Source organism: Amborella trichopoda, chromosome 7 (genome assembly GCF_054954075.1).
Source record: "Amborella trichopoda isolate Santa Cruz 75 chromosome 7, AtrichopodaSantaCruz75HAP2 v2.0, whole genome shotgun sequence".
NCBI classification, from domain to species: Eukaryota; Viridiplantae; Streptophyta; class Magnoliopsida; order Amborellales; family Amborellaceae; genus Amborella; species Amborella trichopoda.
The window spans coordinates 121,234-141,215 of NC_142342.1; the positions used below are offsets into that span (position 1 = coordinate 121,234).

At 38.6% G+C, this 19,982-nt stretch overlaps 1 protein-coding gene across 21 annotated transcripts in view; it reads left to right on the forward strand.

Annotated features, from left to right (window-relative positions):
- LOC148781154 (pentatricopeptide repeat-containing protein At4g18975, chloroplastic-like) overlaps positions 1-19,982 on the forward strand; it is a 94,831-nt gene that overhangs the window by 56,245 nt on the left and 18,604 nt on the right. For 12 of the 21 annotated variants that reach the window (XM_088871892.1, XM_088871887.1, XM_088871886.1 and 9 more), the window contains 4 exons: positions 589-664; positions 2,534-2,653; positions 4,119-4,262; positions 11,454-11,618. In XM_088871892.1, coding sequence (XP_088728018.1) covers positions 2,555-2,653; positions 4,119-4,262; positions 11,454-11,498 — 288 coding nt within the window. In that variant the 5' untranslated portion in view covers positions 589-664; positions 2,534-2,554 and the 3' untranslated portion in view covers positions 11,499-11,618. Of the gene's footprint in view, positions 1-10; positions 105-188; positions 340-588; positions 665-2,533; positions 2,654-4,118; positions 4,263-11,453; positions 11,619-19,982 lie in introns of those variants that run through there. The other 9 variants (XM_088871899.1, XM_088871901.1, XM_088871900.1 and 6 more) reach the window with 6 other exon arrangements.

Consider the following 19,982-nt stretch of genomic DNA (forward strand, 5'->3'; position numbering starts at 1 on the left):
CCAAAAGGGCCAATTCTTGGATGCTTATATAGTGTATATGCCGTATGATGGTAATAATGAGGATTTAGGCCATTGTTCTCTCAAGCCATCCATCACACACAAGGGTATTGATGGGAGTGATTTTGATTGTATGGTGTTAGCATTTTAGACACTTGGTAAAATAAAAAGCTGTATTACTAGAAAAGCTCATCCACACTCATTCTTCTTACGTACTTGTTTGCTATTTTTTTTAGAGAGAGAAACTCTTTACTGCGATTCTCTTGTTGCACTCTTGCTCTTCAAACTAGTATTAGGCTTTCTTCTACACTAATCTACATATATGAGGGTTTGTCTTGAAATGTAATTGTCATTCAGTTGTTTTCTCCATTTTTCACTTCCATTTCTCAACTTTTGTTTTGTTTTGTCCTTTTATTTTTCTTATTTTTGGTTTTTTTTATTTTAAATGTTGTTGTCGTTGTAATCCATTTTCTCATATTTCAAGTTGTTTCCCATATTTTATTCTTCTTCCTCTTCCCTTGAGGGTTTTATTTAGGCTGGATTTGTGTTTCTACTTGACTGGTTTTTTGGTTTTCTTGGTTCCCTGTGTAGATAAGTGGTCAAGATCCCTTGTCTAGTACTTGACAAGAATGGAAAGACAACTCTTCTACATAAATTGAAGAATGAGGTAATATTCTTGCTATGGGTTTTAATGATTCGATGTTTTTGTCTTTTTGCATTATTTTTTGATTTGTGCTGTCTTTTGCATGATTTATTTCAAATCTTGTTTAAGTTGCACAAAGAATGGAACTTTTTGATGAACAAAGAAAAGAATTATTTGTATTGGTTATTCATTTGTGAGTCAGTTATCCAGGGCTTTCTTATAATAAGCACTTGAAAGAGACAAGCTGCTTGTTCCTACTACAAAATGTGCCTGCCGAACCTGTCCACCTGTGCCTATCTTCCAGGATTCCTCCAATTCCTCCCTGCTGTGCCGTAATGCTTGGAATACATACTAAAAACCTTCAAAATGAGAAGATGACAATATTTAGTCACTCCAAACATAGAAAATTGAAACAAAAGAATGGGCATTAGCAAGAGATATAATGTTGCTGATTAGCAGTCACAATGTCAGGTTACTATAGGCTCGCAAGGCTATAGCACAGGAGGATGGATCGATTTTTGCATTGCTAGAGAGCATTGCATTTGGCCTAAAGCCTAGTGAAAGTTTTTTCATGGTTCAATCACAACAAAGTACAACCATTTTCTTTTGGAGTCCGCATAGCGTGGCTGAACATGGGCCATGTATACCCAATCTGATGGGCATCCCACAAATAAAAATTTATCGATCTTTCGATAAATCACAAAAGAGTGGTTTTTGGGGGTTTTTCTCACCCTAAAGGCCGCGGTTTTTGTTTTAGGGGTTAGAATACCTCCCAAAACCCTTTTCCCCCCTTTTTAAGGGGGGGAAATTACATTTTTTTACCCTACCCAAGGTTTTTTTTCCGTCCGTCTGCAAAGTGTCACGGGGGGCACCTAGGCGGGCGCCCAAACAGTAGTGCCTAGGCGGCGCCTTCTCCGCCTAGGTGGGCGCCCGGAGATGGGGCGCATAATGACCCCGCCCAAACAACCTAGGCGTTTTTTGAATTTTTTCGCCTAGTCAGCAGCCTAGGCGGTCGGGCGGCCAAATTTTTGAACACTGCCTACTATGTAGCTGTATAACTTAAAAGAAACTGTATTTTTTTTGGTGTTTTAACATTTTTGGAATTGACTTTAACATATGGATGGTTGTGGAAAATCTAATGTTATTACTCCCAGTTTCTTTCTGTGTGTATGTGTGCATATGTGTTTTTTTTCATGAACTTCTTCAATTTTTTTTTTTTTAGAACTTCGTGGCTGTCACTCGTGCCAGCTTGTGTGTGGTGTTGACAACCTGCTTTTTGCTTGGTGATTCAACACCTCACTTTTTTGGCTTAGTAGTGTAGACAACTTGAGGAAAATACAGAACAAATAGACAAACTTGTTCAGTTGCTCTTGTTACTTTGATTACATATTCTTGGGACCTAAGTGCTAATATACTGGTCACCTTCTGATATTGGTTGGAATTCACTTTCTTTTCTGCTTCAGAATACATATAGTAATCAATGAAAAAAAGTCATATACAAATGGGTACAGTTACTCTACAAATGGAAAAACAATAACATGTCAAACTTTCAGATGCAAATGCTGACATCTGCGGTGTGCATTCCACAATTCAAAGGCTGTTAAAATTTTCAACACACTTTGAATGGAGGAATGATGCACCCCAGCCATGTGATTTCACATCTGAAGGTTTGGGGTGTAGTTAATTCTCCAACCAAAAAGTAACTACACTCATTGTATCTGATCCCATTTTAAATTATTTTTTATTCTTGGTTTGCCAAGGAGGATTTGATTCTTTGCTACTGAAAATGTGACACATAATGTTTTCTTCAATATTATTTCACCTGAACATATTTATATGCAAATTTGACTTGATATGATAAAAACAAAATAATGAACTCTAATGCTCTCACAGGTCCGGCATTATAATCAGGCAATGCAACCTGATTTAAATTGTGACATGGGAAATGTGCACAAGAGTGAAATTGGAGAGAACATCAGAAGGAAAGATAAGATACAATTTCTTATCAATACAGTAAGTACGAGGTCCCTTTTGTGACAACTGTCCAAGAAGATGGGCATTATGGTCATGTGATATGTTTTTTCTGCCTGGTATTTATTTTGTGTTTACTTTTCATGACCTGCTTTTTTTTCTTTGTTTTTTTCCTTTTTTTTTTGTTCCTTTGCTTGCTCAAGTATTCAAATCTTTCGTGTTGTTTTTCTTTTCTTCTTTTTTTATTATAGTAATCTGAATTGTTTTCGTGGAGCTATTTCGTTAGTGGGAAACATTAGCTACAGAAATTAGAAATTAGAAATTAGACTAGATGGTTATAGGTGTTTAATATGAAAGGGAAACTTCAGTTCATTAGTTGGCATTTACTAAAAAGTGAGAATGCTTTAGGGTGTCTCTGTATTCATGAACTTATTTTCTTTAAAATTGCGGCAGTATATAAACCTTCATTTGAACTAACCCCAAATAGTTGAAAGAAGGCTCGGATCATGATGATCATCATTATAAACTTCGATTCCCCTATTGGCTTGTACTTGGCCTGGTCCCGAACCGGGTCTTATCGAGTTGACCTGGCGAAGCTGGGCAGTCCTCTAAAGTTATGTGGAAATGATGAGTCACCCATTTTTTTAAAACTCGTTGGGAGTCCCCAGGCTTCCAAGACGCGAGCTTTCCAAGCCATCTCGATGAGGTATAAAACACAGTTTTAAATGACCTGGTGTCTCTGCAAACTATGATAGAGTCCTATACAAACATTGTCAGAAATCCATAAACTTTGTCAGCAAGAAAAGTGTGGTGGCTCCATAGCTATTTGAGGAAATTTTTTAAGTAGGTTGCCAAGGTCAGGATCTCTTTCCACCCTATTGAAGTGGAAGCCATGAGAACACTGATACTATTGCAAAGTATGGAGTTGACAAGTATTCTCTAATGGTATCTCATTTTCACTGTTACAGTATTTATCTATTAAATTTTGTGAAGGAGATGTAATTGTACATCCATTTTTTAATCTAACAAAACTCTGTTTAAGTTTCTAAAAATGAACAAGAAAACAAGAACGTAATAAAGAAACACATTATTCAAGAGGTTGAAAGGATAGAGTATAAGTTGGTCTTTGAAGAGGCAACTATAGATAATTCGGGTGGGTAAATAGCGTTTTGAATGCCCTTTTCAGTTTGATCTTTTCCCCTTCTTATTTATCTGGTGTGGGTAAAGTAAAGGTGATGGATTTCCCATTCCTTTTGTAATGTTTGCGTATTGATACTTGGTTATTCATGCTTAAGAAATATTTTTCTTTTCGAAGTCCAATTGCATATAAACATTTGGTATCTGGACAGTCTTATTGAAATAACTTTGCAAAGTTCTTTATTTGGTAGTGTTTTTTTCTCTAATACTTATCAAAGAAAGTGATTTGTTCGTAATGCCCACTTGAAAACCAAGTTTTTCTCTTTTCTAACATAACGAGTAATAAAAGTTGAGAAATTGAAATTGGCAGCTTCTTCATTTGAAAGAATCTAAAGAAGCCGTTTATGGTGCTCTTGATGCTTGGGTTGCATGGGAAAACAAGTTCCCCATAGTTTCACTGATGAGAGCACTGGCTATTCTTGAGAAGGAGCAGCAATGGCACCGAATTATTCAAGTACACCCTCATTCTTAATTCTTTATATCTATGCCATAAATTTTCTTTGTAAATGTTCTCGGTTCGTTTTGATTCGCCATCTTGTGAGACAACGATGCAAGATATATATCTGTTCATTCAGGTTTCTAATGGTAATTCCTGATGGTCTGCTCTCTATCATAATTTGGTACACATTGCAACCGTTGCATGTCTAAATATTGAGAAGAGCGTGGTTTCTATTAGTATATGGTGTCCGTTTTGTACACTTATTGTCAAAACATCAAGATGTTGCTACAAGTGGAAGGTTCTGATAACTAAGGTAACTAATAAAAAAGTCTCCCACAATTAATGGGAAAAGGCAGCCTACATGTCAGGTGGTCAAGTACAAATATACATATATTAAAAGAAATAGCTATGTGAAATTCTAGGGAGTAAAATAAAAAATTGTCTTTCTCTCATTAGTATATCTAAATTCCACTTACAAGTGCCATATAACAATGTTGTAAATAAGAAACAATAACCCTAAATACAACGTAAAATGTTTCTTTTTGCTGCTAAATAATACAACTCAATCCAAGGGCTGAATACAAACTTTTACTGTGAATTCTAATACAAATAATGTTCCTGAAAATTAATAGTAATAATGGCTATAAAATAAACCAAGAATAGAGGGGAAAACTTACTAGACTTTGCCAAGGTTTACCCCTTAGCAATTGATACACCCCATATCTGATTACTTGACTGATTGTGCCCTCTGATCGTCTTGGCCTTACTGAATTCTTTGAGTCGGCAAACTCTGCAGGCAGTACCCTTTACAAATCTAGGGCTTGAGAGCACAAAACAAGAATAGGGTTTTCTCTAGACCCTTTTAAGGCCTTTCTTGGGCAACGCCACAACTGGCACCTCGCTTGGTCAATTAGGGTTGGGCGTGTAGGCATGCCTAATACGGTTGTAAATCATCTTGGCCAATAGAATTTTAGGTAATCTGTTTGGTGAAAAAGACAATCAATTATCCCCTTTTTCTGTGAACCACATCCACTTTTAGTCAACCTAGGATAAGACCAATCAAAATGCATCCTTCTAGTTTGACTAGGACTTCCATTTCTCTCACAAAAGATTGTAAGAATGCAATGTCAAAACGATTTGGTCAATTTAACAATTGAAAGAATATTTTACAAACACAAAATATTCTCTATTCCCACAATATAAGGTCATATAATCTTTTTCAAATATTTCCACAAGGTTCTCTAGCTAGAAATTATTCTCTAATATCTTGGGGGAGATTTCCCAAACAAGTGGGAGACCTCAACCAAAATGTGAGGCATCCCAACCTAGCGTCGGGCATTGCCCATGTGGGCCTCACGTCCCACCATTGTGCTTCCCGTATGTTTGAGACCTGGCGCTTAATTGCCCCCCTCCCCCTCCCCCCCCCCCCCAAAAAAAAAAAAAAAAAGAAACACAAAAAAAATGTGGGTCCCACTCAAAAAAAAAAAAAAAAGGCCCCAGAGGTTTTAGAAATATGAACACTATCCTTTATAGGGTTTTTTACATCTGAAAATTATTATATAAATTCATAAAATTCTAAAAATCACAAAATTAATTCTTAACTTGAAAACAAAATTTCTAGAAGTGGATTGTTAGGGCACTCCACCCGACCCAGTACTGTGATCCTCAACTATCTTTTCAAACCAACTCAACAAGACCCATGACCTACAGGCTACAGTCTCATGCTAGAACTCATGATTAACTCATCAAAGCTGGCTAATAAACAGTGAAATCACAGTCCTTAAATGTGGATTCCTTTAAGAGAAAGTCACACACACATATTACTATAGTTCATGGGGAACTCTCTATGCGCATTTACACATATCCCTTTATAAGGTATGCAGTTGTCATGTATACATGCCATGTACAAGTTTGTTGACGATTTAGCTATCACTCTCATAGGTCCACATTTGGACACATGGGACCATGATGCTCTCCTAGCCTGCTAATTATCCTTGGACTATCTCTCCGGCTCCAACAAGAGATGATCCTTAAAAAATCTTCTTCTGTAGTTCCATATACCCAAGGGTTAGGGTTTTGGATATGACCAAGGGCTATAGACTGCCCAACTCTAGGTCAGTCAACCAAGACACACTCTTACTACAATCCACTATAATTCTTTATTTATATGCTTTTATGGGCTTTAAAGGCCACAAACCCGAACATCTCCCACTTGGCCTTTGAAGGTACTACAATCAGTTCTTCTCACTCTCTGAAGCCCATCCCATGTACATGTTTGGCAAAAACATTGGCTACCAATCCTTTTTTCAAAGTATATGCTAACATAGCCTTTGTAGGGATATAAGCAACCTCAATCTTTGTTTTTCGGATCTCGTTGCCAATGTGGTAATAATCTGCCTAAAGTTGCTTGGATTTCTTGTGAAAATACGGCTCTTTGGGCGCACAAATCATGTCAAGTTGTCGCAAAAGATCCTAACACATGGGCACTTCATTGCATCAAATCTAAGCTGATTCAAGAACTACAATGAGATCGCTTCTTTTGCTGCGAGACAACAAGCCATATTGTGACGTCATAGTCGAGATTGCAACGATGTCTGGTTTCTTTGTGCACCAGGAAACAGTTGCACTGGCAAGTGTGAAGATATAATTGGATGTGGCCTTCATCTCATTTGGATCACCTTGATAGTCCACATTTGAATATCCTTGTATCTATATGTTTAAGCCTCTTACAAAAGTGAATGGAAGATTACTAGTTTTATTCAAATATTGCAGAACGTTTTTTATTGCCTTCTAGTGCTCCATGCCTGGATTACATTGGAACTTGCTAATCATGCTCACGGGTAGCCTAAGCGGTGAGGTTTGGACGGGCATGCGTAAGGCAGGCTCCTAGGTGGATCTGTGTGTCACCTAGTGCCACCCCTTGAAAAAAATAAAATAAAATAAAAATAAACGATGTGAATATTGAGACGTCATTTCTTAGACAAGTGTTTATTGATATTCTTTTGGATACTAATTTTTATACTAATTTTGATACAGTACTTTTACAAAAAAACTATGCTCATTTTGTGATTTTTGATGAAGAAATGAGGGAGATTTTTGTGATTTTTTCTACTAATTTTGTAATACCAATTGTCATTTTTGTGTGTCTTTTTTTCTCGTAGACACATTAGGCCTCTCTCTCTCTCTCACTTCCACACACAAATAGAACATTGGACATATCTCTCTCTCACGAATGTACACACTCATGCCAATATACAAAGATAACGGGCCACTCGCTCTATCACATACAAAGATAACGGGCTAGTCGCTCTCTCACGTATAAAGATAACGGGCTAGTCTCTCTCTCACATATGAAAATACATTGAACATCTCTCTCAAACTTATTGCTCTCTCTCTCTCTCTCCGACATATTGTATATTCTTAAATTTAGGTATCTTTCATTAATGAAATTGTTAAGACTATGACACTGCTTTAGGATCAAGTTATACCTTAGGCTACTATCAATGGACATAACATCAACATTCAAACTTCTCAAGATAGAATAGTCAGGAGTTCTTCCAAGCAATGTGTGATATGGAGTTTTTCTGTTCTGTACATCAATTAGAAGTCTATTTATCAAGAATATGGCTGTATGGACAGCTTCAGTCCATAACAACTTTAGAACTTGAGTGGAAAACATAAGGGATAATCCAAGTTCATTTTTATGTCTATGTTCCCTTTCCTCCATTTCATTTTGTTATACAGTATAAGGATAGGAAACTTGTAGCTCTACCCATTGTCCAAGGATTGGAAACTTGTTGCTCTATCATTGTCACTATTAAAGTACAAAAGTTGCCTACAAAAGTGCTTTTCAACAAACAACTTGAAACGAAAGAACCTTGTAAATATGAAGAAGTCATAAAAAAATATCACATATGAGAGGGATTTAGAAGGCGATGCAGTTTGCGATTGATCCCATATATCAGAATCCACTAACTCAAACAGCAAAGAAGCTCTTTTAGTATTAAAAACAATACCACTAGACAACCATGACAAATAAACTCATAAAGATCAATATCAGAGGATATGAGCCCTTGTTTACACGACTTATTTAGAGATTCCATACTACAATGACCTAATCTATGATGCCATTCATTGGCATCTTTATTGGCTTGACAAGACACGACCAGAGCTTAGAATTTCTTTGACTCATTATCAACTATGTTGAACCCCCCACATTGTGAACGGCTAGCAAATGTGATCCACGATAGTTGGTCGTTCAATAAAACACAATCATGAGTAAATACAAAGAAGACATGATTTTCTCTAGTGAGTTGTGACATAGAAATAAGATTACCTTTGAAATTATGGACGAGGAAAACATTTTCGAAATTGATAGACCCTTTAGATGACTGAATAGTAAACATTCCAAACATGTGTGATATGGTGAGAGGACCCATATCCAGTTAAAATTGACCCACTACCGGAGTAAGGGACAAGGGAGGAGAATATACTTGGATTTCTTGTCAAATGGTTGGCTGTACCACTATCAACAATCGATGCAGCTTCAGAAGGAGATGTAATGGCGAGATTCTCCACAAAAATATTTAGAGCAACATGCTGGTTGCTCCCATATAATGGTCTTGGGTATCTACATGATTTCTATTATTACACCTTCCACATATCTGACACACTATATCAAAAATCCCTTGATTGGAACTCCTAATGCTATTATGGTTAGTTGGATGTAGGATGCTGAAGTCCACCTCTACCACATCCAACACATCCTCTCTGATTTCTTCTTCTGCCTCTACCCCCACAAAAACAATTTCAAGGAGCTGAATAATTTTGTTGGCCGCAAAACATCATAAGAATTCACACCTGATTGTTTTCCCGTCCTTTTATAAGGGTTCATAGCTTCATGTTGAAGAAGTAGAGGACATAATTCCGCCAAAGTTTTTTACTCTACCTCTAGTGGGGATCACATTAGTCCCTAAACCCTAAACCCTAATACCTTAAATCCTAAACCCTAAACCCTAACCCTGAACCCTAATACCTTAAATCCTAAACTCTAATACCTTAAATCCTAAACCCTAAACCGTAATACCTTAAATCCTAAACCCTACCCTTTTTAGGGTTTTGTTAAGGAGAGGGTGAAGGTCCTCTTATCATTACGCGGTTCGAGAGGTTCACTCCTCTTTCTATCTCATCACATCACATGTATTACTTTGAGAGGTATGCTCGTCTCTCTCTCATGCATTACTTTGAGAGGTATGCTCCTCTCTCTCTCTCAAGGCTTGCTTATCATTGTTATTGTCGTAGTTAGAGGCATGGATTTCTAGAGAGGGGTAAGGCTTCAATATGTTGACCCCTGAACTTGAAAACCCAACAAACCAGAACAAAGCCATGGAACTACTTTAGGCATGTTTGCAACTTAGCTCTTCCCATGCAATTGCAGTAAAATTCAAGCTTCTTTCCCTTTTTATAACCCAATTAGAAAAGTCCAAAATATATTTTTGAATTTAATGCGTTTGTGATTTTTTTATGGACCCTTTTTTTAATTTTGATATTTTAGAAATTATCCCTTAGCTCGGCTGATTTCTGCTCGGCTCGGCTCGGCTTTTAATGGCTCAACTCAGTTCAGCTCGGCTAATACTAGTTCAGTTAAAGAGTATTTTAACTTAGACGAGCCAATCCGAGCCAAATTTAGACGAAATTGACCGATATAAGCTGAGCCGAGTCAGAAAGTGAAAAGAGAAAACACAATAAAAATTAGGACAAAATTTATTAATATAAAATTGTCAAAAATAAAAACCTATTTAAATATCTAAAAAGTAAATATTAAAGTGAAAAGCATTTTTTTTTTCTTTTTCTTTTTTTGGGTAATTCAGTGGGGATGACGAGCCCTTACCCGTTTTTGAATGCGTTAGGTGAGAATGTAAGCTTAGACCTTAGCTGGGGCACAAGTCGTGCTACCGCCACGACCCCAACACCATTCTCGAAGCCAAAAAGATTCCTATTCTCACTAGAGTACGTTGTACATCTACTCCCTTTTCCCTATCCACCATTAATCAAATAGAGTGATAAATCTCTCTCTCTCTCATTTTCTCTCTCTCTCTCTCTCTCTCTCTCTCTCTCTCCACCTATATGTTACCCTTAGGGCGTGTTTGTTTTGGAGGAAGGTTTGTTTTTTGATAATAAACATCCCATATTACTATAGCACACTAGTGTTTAAGAGAGATAAAAACCGTGAAGGAAATTACAAAAAAAAAGAACAAAACGCGGATACGAGTATCCCAACATGGGCCCATAAGCACAAGAGAAGAAAACACACCCACAAAGGGGCCCCTCTCTCTCTCCAAGAAAACTCTTTCTTTATTAATCAAAATTCAATCTCCTTTTACATGATGCGTGCTTCTTTTTATACATTTAAATCAGCTTCTCACGTGACTCTCAAAAGATAACCCCTAATATATCTCCCTACTAAAAACTGAAAATGATAACTAACCAAAATAAATCTATCTCTAGATTCTTTCCATATTCTTCCATCCAACTTCCTAAAAGATTACTACAACTTCCTACTTCATCCTTTCCACCTACAGGACTCATTATTTTCCCTAGTTTCAACCAAGCACAAAAAGATAACACTCCCTTTGAATTAGGAAACAAAATATATTTCCTAAAAACTAATGATAAACACCTTGTACTCCCCAACTAATACAAGAGATAAACTTTCCTAAACGAACTAAAAGATAACTTCCTCCCAAGCTAACTCCATTGTACTTACCTTTTTGTTTCAAAAGAAGACTCAAAAGAAATACTCTACCTTTCCTAAATAAAAGCCCACCTAGAAAATACGGACACTAAAACAAACTAAAGTCTTACTCTTATCTTTTCTAAAAAAAGATACTTCCTAAAATATTGACTTTATTAATCTATAACTAAACAAATCCCTACTAATCCTATTTTTAAAAAATGAACCCTAATAAAAAATAAAAATCCACTCTCATCTCTAAAAAATAAAAATATAAAATGAAACTTTGGGATTAGTCATTATTTTGAACATGGACCACAAAAGTATATGTAGCCATTAAATATGGAAAATGACACTTTATGTACTGTTTGTTTGCCTTATGCTAGCTGCATTATAGATATTTGTTGTTTGTTTTGTTAAACAAGGTGGTTTCTCAGTTATCTCTATTTTTAAATCAATGTAATTTTTTTTAGGTGGTAGAGTTGGGATTTACCCTAGCAGCACTTGCTCATGTTTGACACAATGCCATGTTGGATGAAAAGAACAATAAGTTATGCCAGCAGTGGAGGCTTGGCAGTTCAAGCATTTCAAGCATATTTTCAGCTTTGCTACAAGAGACTTGGTTGCTTGCTGTACAGGTACTATTTAATATTGTTATTCTATGTTGTTGATCCCCTTAGGCTGGAGGAATATCTAAATAACTGAAAGCTCACTTCGTGAAATTTGGGAATTCTCTGTGTATTGTAGTCTCTGGTGGTATTTTCCATTTTAAGTAATCTTGTAACCATTTATCACCATTTCCTCCCCTTTCTCTCTCCACCCTTTCTCTATGCAATCCTATGCTTGCAACCCCTTCCTCCTGCACCCTCTCTTTGTATGCCCTCCCCTAACCTCATTAGTCCACCTCACCATTTTCCTACTAATTCATCTCCTCCTCTTCTCTCCCCCCATGTCCCAACCTTGTTGCCACCATTGCCTCACCTAATTAGCTTTGATGTCGAGGCCTACCTAGCCTGTTCACCATATGGCTTCATGCACAAGGCCTCATTGAAGCCCATCCTTAGCCATCTATTCCCCCCTCCCTTTTTCTAGGTGGTGCGTAGGAGGTGATTTTAATATCACTAGATAGTCTCATAACAGTCTTCTAGACATCTTGTTGGAAGGAGCGGAGTTCAGTTGGTCTAGTCATTCGGCTAATCCAAGCCTCTCAAATTTAGATAGATTTCTAACCCCTCTCGAGTGGGATCATGAGTTCCCTAGCACCCACTCTCTGGTGCTTCCCAAGCCCGCCTCAAATCATAGACCTATCCTGCAAGATACCATGTCCATTCCTCCAGGGCCTAAGCCTTTTCGCTTTGAGCTGTCTTGGCTCTAAGAGCCCAGCTTCCCCTCTCATGTCTGTAACCAATAGGAGTCCTTCTCCCCCCTAGTGAATGGGTGGGCCGGTTTTATCTTGTAGAAAAAGCATCAAATGCTCAAAGTTTTCCTGAAATCTTGGAGTTCACAGCTCCCTGGAAACTTCTGATACCAAAAAGACTCCCTTTTGTGGTCTATTCAACATTGAGACTCCATTGAAGAACTTAGACCTCCCTCCCCTTCAGCTGGATTCTCGATCCATCCACAAATATGATTGCCAGTTCCTCCTAAAGAAAGAAGAAATTTATTGGGCTCAACGGGCCAAAGTCAAAGGGCTCAAGCTTGGAAACCAAAATACAACTTACTTCCACAAGATAGCCAACTGTCGAAGAAGGGAGAACTCTATTACCCACTTCAAAGTGGGGGACTAGATTGTTGACCATCTCAATCTCATGAGACAGTGGTTGTTGAATATTTTTTCAAGCTTTTCTCTTCCCCTTCTGGTCCTAGGCCAGTAATGGCGGACTTCTCCTTCTCTTCTATTTCTCACGAATGTGCAGCCTCTTTGGAAAGCCTTTTTTAGGAATACAATGTACTCCAAGCCATTAAAGCTTTGACAGCTTCCCCATAGCCCTCTTCAAAATCTTTTGGGATAACCTTAAGACTGATATCATGGCTTTCTTTTCTGAATTTCACTCCGAGCTACTATCCATAAGGCGATGAATGCCACTTTCATTGTTAAGATCCCCAAGAAAGAGGGAGCAAAAGAGCTTTAAAGACTTCAAACCCATTAGTCTGATTAATACTTCCTACAAAATTCTCTTAAACGTGTCCTTGGTCAGGTGATCTTATCGTTCCAAGGGACCTTTGTGAAGGAACGTCAGATTCTCGATGGTGCTCTAATAGCACACGAGTGCATCCATTCCCGCTATAGTGCAAAAATCTGAGGCTTGGTAATCAAAAAGCTTATGATGATGAGACTTTGTCCAGAATGCCATTGGGCTCTCTATGGTGGAGATGGATCCAAGGGTGTATTTCAAAACCCCAATTTTTGGACCTTATTAATGACACATCTAAGGGTTACATTCATGCTTTGAGTGGGCTCCGCGAAGGGGACCCCCTTTCACCATTCCTATTTGCCATGGTGGCTAGGGTGTTCAGTGCCTCACTATCTCGTGTGTACAGCACGGGACGCATTTAGGGTTTCCAAGTGGGTAGGTCGGGTCTCTCTATATTCCACCTCCAATATGTCGATGATATCCTCCTTTTTTGCGATGCGTTTTTTAAAAAAGTTAGTTGTTTATCGCTCTTCCTCCAATGCTTCGAGTTGGCTACGGGCTTAAAGGTGAACTTAGAAAAAACTAAGATGACAGGAATCTGCCTTGACCAAGCCATAATCAAATGCTTCACTGACACATGGGGATGTGTTGTAGAGCCAATGCCCTCATCATATCTTAGCCTTCCATCTTGCATTGACCTTCATCGAATCCAGTTATGGAGCCTGGTTATAGACAAGTCAAGTGGCACCTGGCTTCATGGAAAGGGAGAGTCCTTTCACCAGGCTGCAGAGTGACCCTTATCAAGGGCATAATCTCCAGCATTTCTCTTTTCTTTACGTCCGTTTTCTTTATGGTCGTAGTCGCCAGACTGGAAAAACTCATGAGGGCTCTAAGGCTGCTCATTGAAGGGGCAAGTGAAGAAAGTCAAGCCCCAAGCACGAGAGCTTATGAATGTGGAAGTGTCTATCAATGGAAAACCTTAAGGCTATGGTAGACACCGGGGCTACACACAACTTTGTGGCCGATCAAGAGGCACGCCAGCTGAACCTCAGTGAACGAAACCAGGTTTCCTTCCCCCACTCTCCCTCCCTTCTTGGTTTGGTGGAAACCAAGTTTTCCCCTACCAATGGTTAGCTCTGGATGCAATCGGACATTCTGGCGGTATCTGGGTCCCATCACAACATGCCTTAGTCGCCTCTCATATTGGCAAGTTCTGTCATAGTGACCCTAGCTAGGATCACTGATTTCCTCCATTGGAAGTGCATTGTGATCTATGGGCCACAAGAAGACAACGAGAAATTGGCCGTATTGAGAGAGTTACAATCTTTGATGACCCTCCCGTTTTCTTAGTGGTGCGTAGGAGGTGATATTAATATCACCAGATGGTCTCATGAACGTAATTCCCATGACAAAACTGCCCCTTCAATGGTACAGTTCTCTGATTTCTTAGCTCATAACAGTCTTCTAGACATTCTGTTGGAAGGAGCGGAGTTCCGTTGGTCTAGTCATTTGGCTAATCCAAGCCTCTCAAAATTAGATAGATTTCTAACCCCTCTCGAGTGGGATCATGAGTTCCTTGGCACCCACTCTCTGGTGCTTCCCAAGCCCGCCTCAAATCATAGACCTATCCTGCTTGATACCCAGTCCCTTCCTCGAGGACCTAAGCCTTTTCGCTTTGAGCTGTCTTGGCTCTAAGAGCCCGGCTTCGCCTCGGGAGTCTGTAACCATTGGGAGTCCTTCTCCCCCCTCGTGAATGGGTGGGCTGGTTTTATCTTGTAGAAAAAGCTTCAAATGCTCAAATTTTTCCTGAAATCATGGGGTTCACAGCTCCCTGGAAACTTATGATACCAAAAAGACTCCCATACAGCTTACTTCCACAAGATGGCCAACTGTTGAAGAAGGGAGAACTCCATTACCCACTTCAAGGTGTGGGACCAGATTGTTGACCATCCCAATCTCATTGAGGCAGCTGCTGTCAAATATTTTCCAAGTTTTTCTCTTCCCCTTCTGGTCTTAGGCCAGTAAAGGCGGACGTCTCATTCTCTTCTATATCTCCCGAATCTGCAGCCTCTTTGAAAAGCCCTTTTTAAGAGGACAAAGTACTCCAGGCCATTAAAGATCTCAATAGAGACCGGACTCTCAGCCCTGACAGGTTCCCCATAGCCCTCTTCGAAGTCTTTTGGGATACCCTTAGGATTGATATCATGGCTTTCTTTTCTAAATTTCACTCTCGAGCCACTATCCATAAGGCGATGAATGTCACTTTCATTACCAAGATCCTCAAGAAAGAGAGAGCAGAAGAGCTTAAAGACTTCATACCCATTAGTCTGATTAATACTTCCTACAAAATTCTCTTGAGGGCCTGGCTTCCCGCCTTAAACGTGTCCTTGGTCAGGTGATCTTATTATCCCAAGGGACCTTTGTGAAGGAACGCCAGATTCTCGATGGGGCTCTAATAGCACACGAATGCATACATTCCCGCTGTAGTGCAAAAATCTCTGGCTTGGTAATAAAAAATCTTATGATCATGTGGACCGGGAAATTATTGATGAGACTTTGTCCAGAATTCCATTTGGCTCTCTATGGTGGAGATAGATCCAAGGGGGTATTTCAAAAACCCAATTTTCGGACCTTATTAATGGCACATCTAAGGGTTACTTTCATGCTTCGAGAGGGCTCCACCAAGGGGGCCCCACCAAGGGGGCCCCCTTTCACCCTTACTATTTACCATAGTGGCTGAGGTGTTCAGTACCTCACTATCTCGTGTGTACAGCGCGGGATGCATTTCGAGTTTCCAAGTGGCTAGGTCGAGTCTCTCGATATTCCTTTGGTATCAATGGATGCCTTAATTTCATTTTTCTCTGTTCTTCTTTTTTCTTGTTATTTTTACCATTGATAGAGGTGATATTGATGGATAAAATGAAAGTAGACATTGTTGGTAATGATAATGGTTTGACCTGGACACATGGTTTGGAGTTACTCTTTTCTTTTTTCCTATCTGTCATCTTTTCCTATTAGATAAGGGCAAGCTTTCTATGCTTCCCCTACAGCATAAAACTTATATACTTCCCCTTATCCAACCATCCATTCTAGAGAAAATATTTGTAGGACCATTACAACTGTAGAAATGGCTGATTGCAGAAAAATGCCACATGAGAAGTTTATTTCTGGCAGGCAAGGATGAGAGATCCTGAAGATTCTTATCAGAGGCATTTCAAATGCCATAAAAAGTATCCAACAGGTTTCTTTGAAACAAACAACATACACAAATTTGACAGGTAGATGGTACCCTTGGCTTTAACTTTACCTCTAGGAGCTCCAATAAGATGGACACCAACTCTCCAGGTTAGAATACTACTATGGAATCAAAACCCCAACAAAATTGTACTTTAGCGCATCAAGCCTACAAGTTTAATGCAAAGCTTATAATAACTCTTTCCTTTTCTATTATTGTTGTTGGCGCATTGATTTCCACTAGAAGTTCAATGAGTTTGAATTTTTTTTTTTTTAGGACATTGCCTTGGTTGGTTATCCATGTAAAAAAACAAATGCCACAAAAAAGCATTTGCGTGCCAAAAGCCAAAATCATATTTGAAGTATAGAAAATTGAATTTCGTGTCCACCATATTCAAGCTTTATAAATGTTCAATAGCGAATATTTGATAGTACAAACTAGTGGTAAACATAGCATCACAATAGGAAGAGGTCACATGCAATGTTCATATACAACATGGTAACAAGTCTATAGTTGTTAGCTAACAATTTAACCACTTGTTTGAAAATTCCAACCAATTTCACATAAGAGTAGGAGAAGGCCACTGTTCTGGTTTCTTTGTTTTACCTACTGCAACAAGTAAAAATGATACCAAGATGGATGATTGCTTATCAAGTGAAAATGACAAAACCTTGATAATATGAAGGAACTCTACTCCCCAAAATAAATGTTTCAGAAACCAGCATGACTCTGCCACACAAAATTAAGGGGAATGTGTCGCCTTCATGTCACCTCTCGGCACTACCAAGCATTTCCACACTTACCTATATATCTCCAATATCTCCTCCAATCTTGCCAAGCATTTTGCACGTGCACCCCATGATTTTTCATGCATTTCTCAGGTTAATACATTTGAAGTATTCATCAGAGTTTTCCACAGAATTTTCAGCACACATCTAAATGCTTTCATTTTCATAAAAGATTCCCTATTATGACATCATATTCTATGTACCTATTATGATCATGGGGACCAAGTTTTACTAACTTCTTTTCCCTTTTTCAAGACTACACATGAAATTGCATTTCCAATAGAAATTTATCAACCGAAAAACGATACCTTTTTCCATGGTACTAAAAAGCAAATTTTCAACAAAATTGTTCAGTGACCAATCTGACATGATAATGAGGCAGTGTTGAGCCAAAAAAAAACCATCCAGAAGGTAGACACACAATACCCGAAGCTTTCAATTTCAGTCACAAGGACCTACTGCTATTTCCTACAATCACTTAGTGCATATCATCCGGATCCTCCGTAGTATTCAGAAACTCTTTTTGTCGATGGCACTCATGCACATGTGCCACAACTCAAAACTTTGTCACTGCAGTGTTATTTATGCTGCCATTCCCCATACTCTCACCTCTCACTCACTGGCATCTAAACTCTCACCCAAGAGGCTCATAAACATGATCAATCAACAACAAAATGCAGACCTAGCTTTACAATTCTTTGACCATGCTGCGAAATATCACCCCAATTTCTTTCATAATCAGATAATCCCGATACTTATCATATGATCATAGAGAAATTAGCCATGGCTAGGGATTTGAATTCTATGGAAATTATACTCAAAGAGTTAAAGGATTCCAGAATTTCAGTGAAATAACATTCATAGATGTTATTCCAAACTAGGCTATGCAAACAAGCCCAAGTTGGCCCTTCAGTCCTTCTTCAGGATGAATGAGTTTAGGATAAACAAGTCAGGTTTTTTAATACTCTTTTGAATGCAATGATTCAGATCTTTTAATACTCTTTTGAACGCAATGATTCAGACCAAAAGGCTTGATTTGGTTAATTATATCTATTGGATAGGAATTGCAGGAAATTTGGGAATTTCCAATTGTTTTTACCTGCAATATCCTAATTAAGGCCTTGTGTTAAATGAATGATTTGAAATCAGCTTTCTAGGTTTTGGAGGAGATGCCACGCTAGGGTTTTTTTTTCCAAATATTGTAACTCTGTAAGCTGTGACTTACAGTTATGAGTGGATTTTGTGGAGTAAAAAGGATTTTTGGATGAGATTATAAGCAGAGTTTGGGTCCCTGGCCGTTCAACTTACACTATCATAATTGATGATTTAAGAAAATAAATGGGGGCTGTTAAGCTCATAGTGACATTGAGGAAAATTGAATTCTTCCAAATGATGTCACGTATGGTGTAGTTATTAAATCTTACCATAAAGAGGGGCGACCAACCGAGGCTCTAAACCTTTTGAATGAAATGCTTGAGAAGAAGTTTATACCATGCCCAACCCTGTGTTGCAAATTTTTTTATCTTATATGTTATGAAGGCAAGGTTGATGAGGCTTGTATGTTATGGAAGAAGCTCTTAAAGAGGAACTGCACCCTGATAATGCTGATATAGAGTACACTCATTTATTGGCTTTGTAAAGGTGGTAAACTTAAAGCGGCGAGGAAGCTTTTTGATGAGTTTGAGAAAGGGTTTTATCCAAGTACATTGACATATAATAGAATCGAGTGTTGTGACAGGTAGGGAGATTATGGGATGATATGCTCGGCAAAGCGTGTGTTACTAAGGTTTTTCACTTACAATAGATCAAAGGGTTTTCTAGCACGAGAAGGGCAAGTGTAGGTTTTAGCATATTTGGAGGAAATGCTACACAAAGGGTAGCCAATAAGTCCACTAATGCCCAACATAATGTGCTCCCATGATGGGGTTAGACTGTTTAGGACAATAGAGACTGGCATGTGGTCTAGGATTGTGTTCCCGAATGTGCCTTTTACGAGGACATTCATTTTTATTAACATGCTCGGTGACCAAGTCTATTTCTTTCACCCTTCAAGAAGTGTACTTTTTTAGTTGCAGTTGAACTTGGGTCTTAGAGTTAATCTCATATTTTTCAGGCAAGGCACCCATCATATTTTCGGCAATGTAGTCCACTACAACTCTAATCAAATTGCCCTCCATGAAGCTTGACATTATATTTCTATCTACTTTGTCATCTTCTAGCCATTTTTCTAATATTCTTCTAGCATGGCCATTGGCATTAGGCTTTATAATTGGAGGATCAGATTCAAGTACATCACCACCCTATCTTGGAAGCATACATATCTTTTTTTTTATTTTTAAACACACAAAAATTTGTTCTATTATTTTTTTCTAGCAATGGTACCAGATTGTCAACTAAAAGCTCCATGACCAACCTATGACCACACTATGGACTTCAAGCCAACCCAACAAATCCATGATCCACATGTCTCCCATGCAATAGGCTCGTGGCTAGCCTATCAAAGATAACCAAGGCATAGAGGGACCATGGATAGCCATAGATCCCACGTGACCACTCCAAGGACAAGTTTGTTGACACAAAGATCAAGAACTGCATAGGAGTGTCCTGATCTCTTTCTTCAGTGCAAGGCGAGTCCAACTACATGCAACGAAGAACCAGGTACGCCTCTCTTACCCATTTTCGTTGAATGTCATTGTCATGCTTGCGTTCTGCATAGGATGCCATGCAGAGGCTTTTAGGCACTCGCCTCTACAAGCCACCATCTCATTGCACAATAGGGTCTTGGTTTCCTCTTTTCCGCTTTGCTCAATAGAGTCTTGGTTTCCTCTAGGCTTAGCATCCACC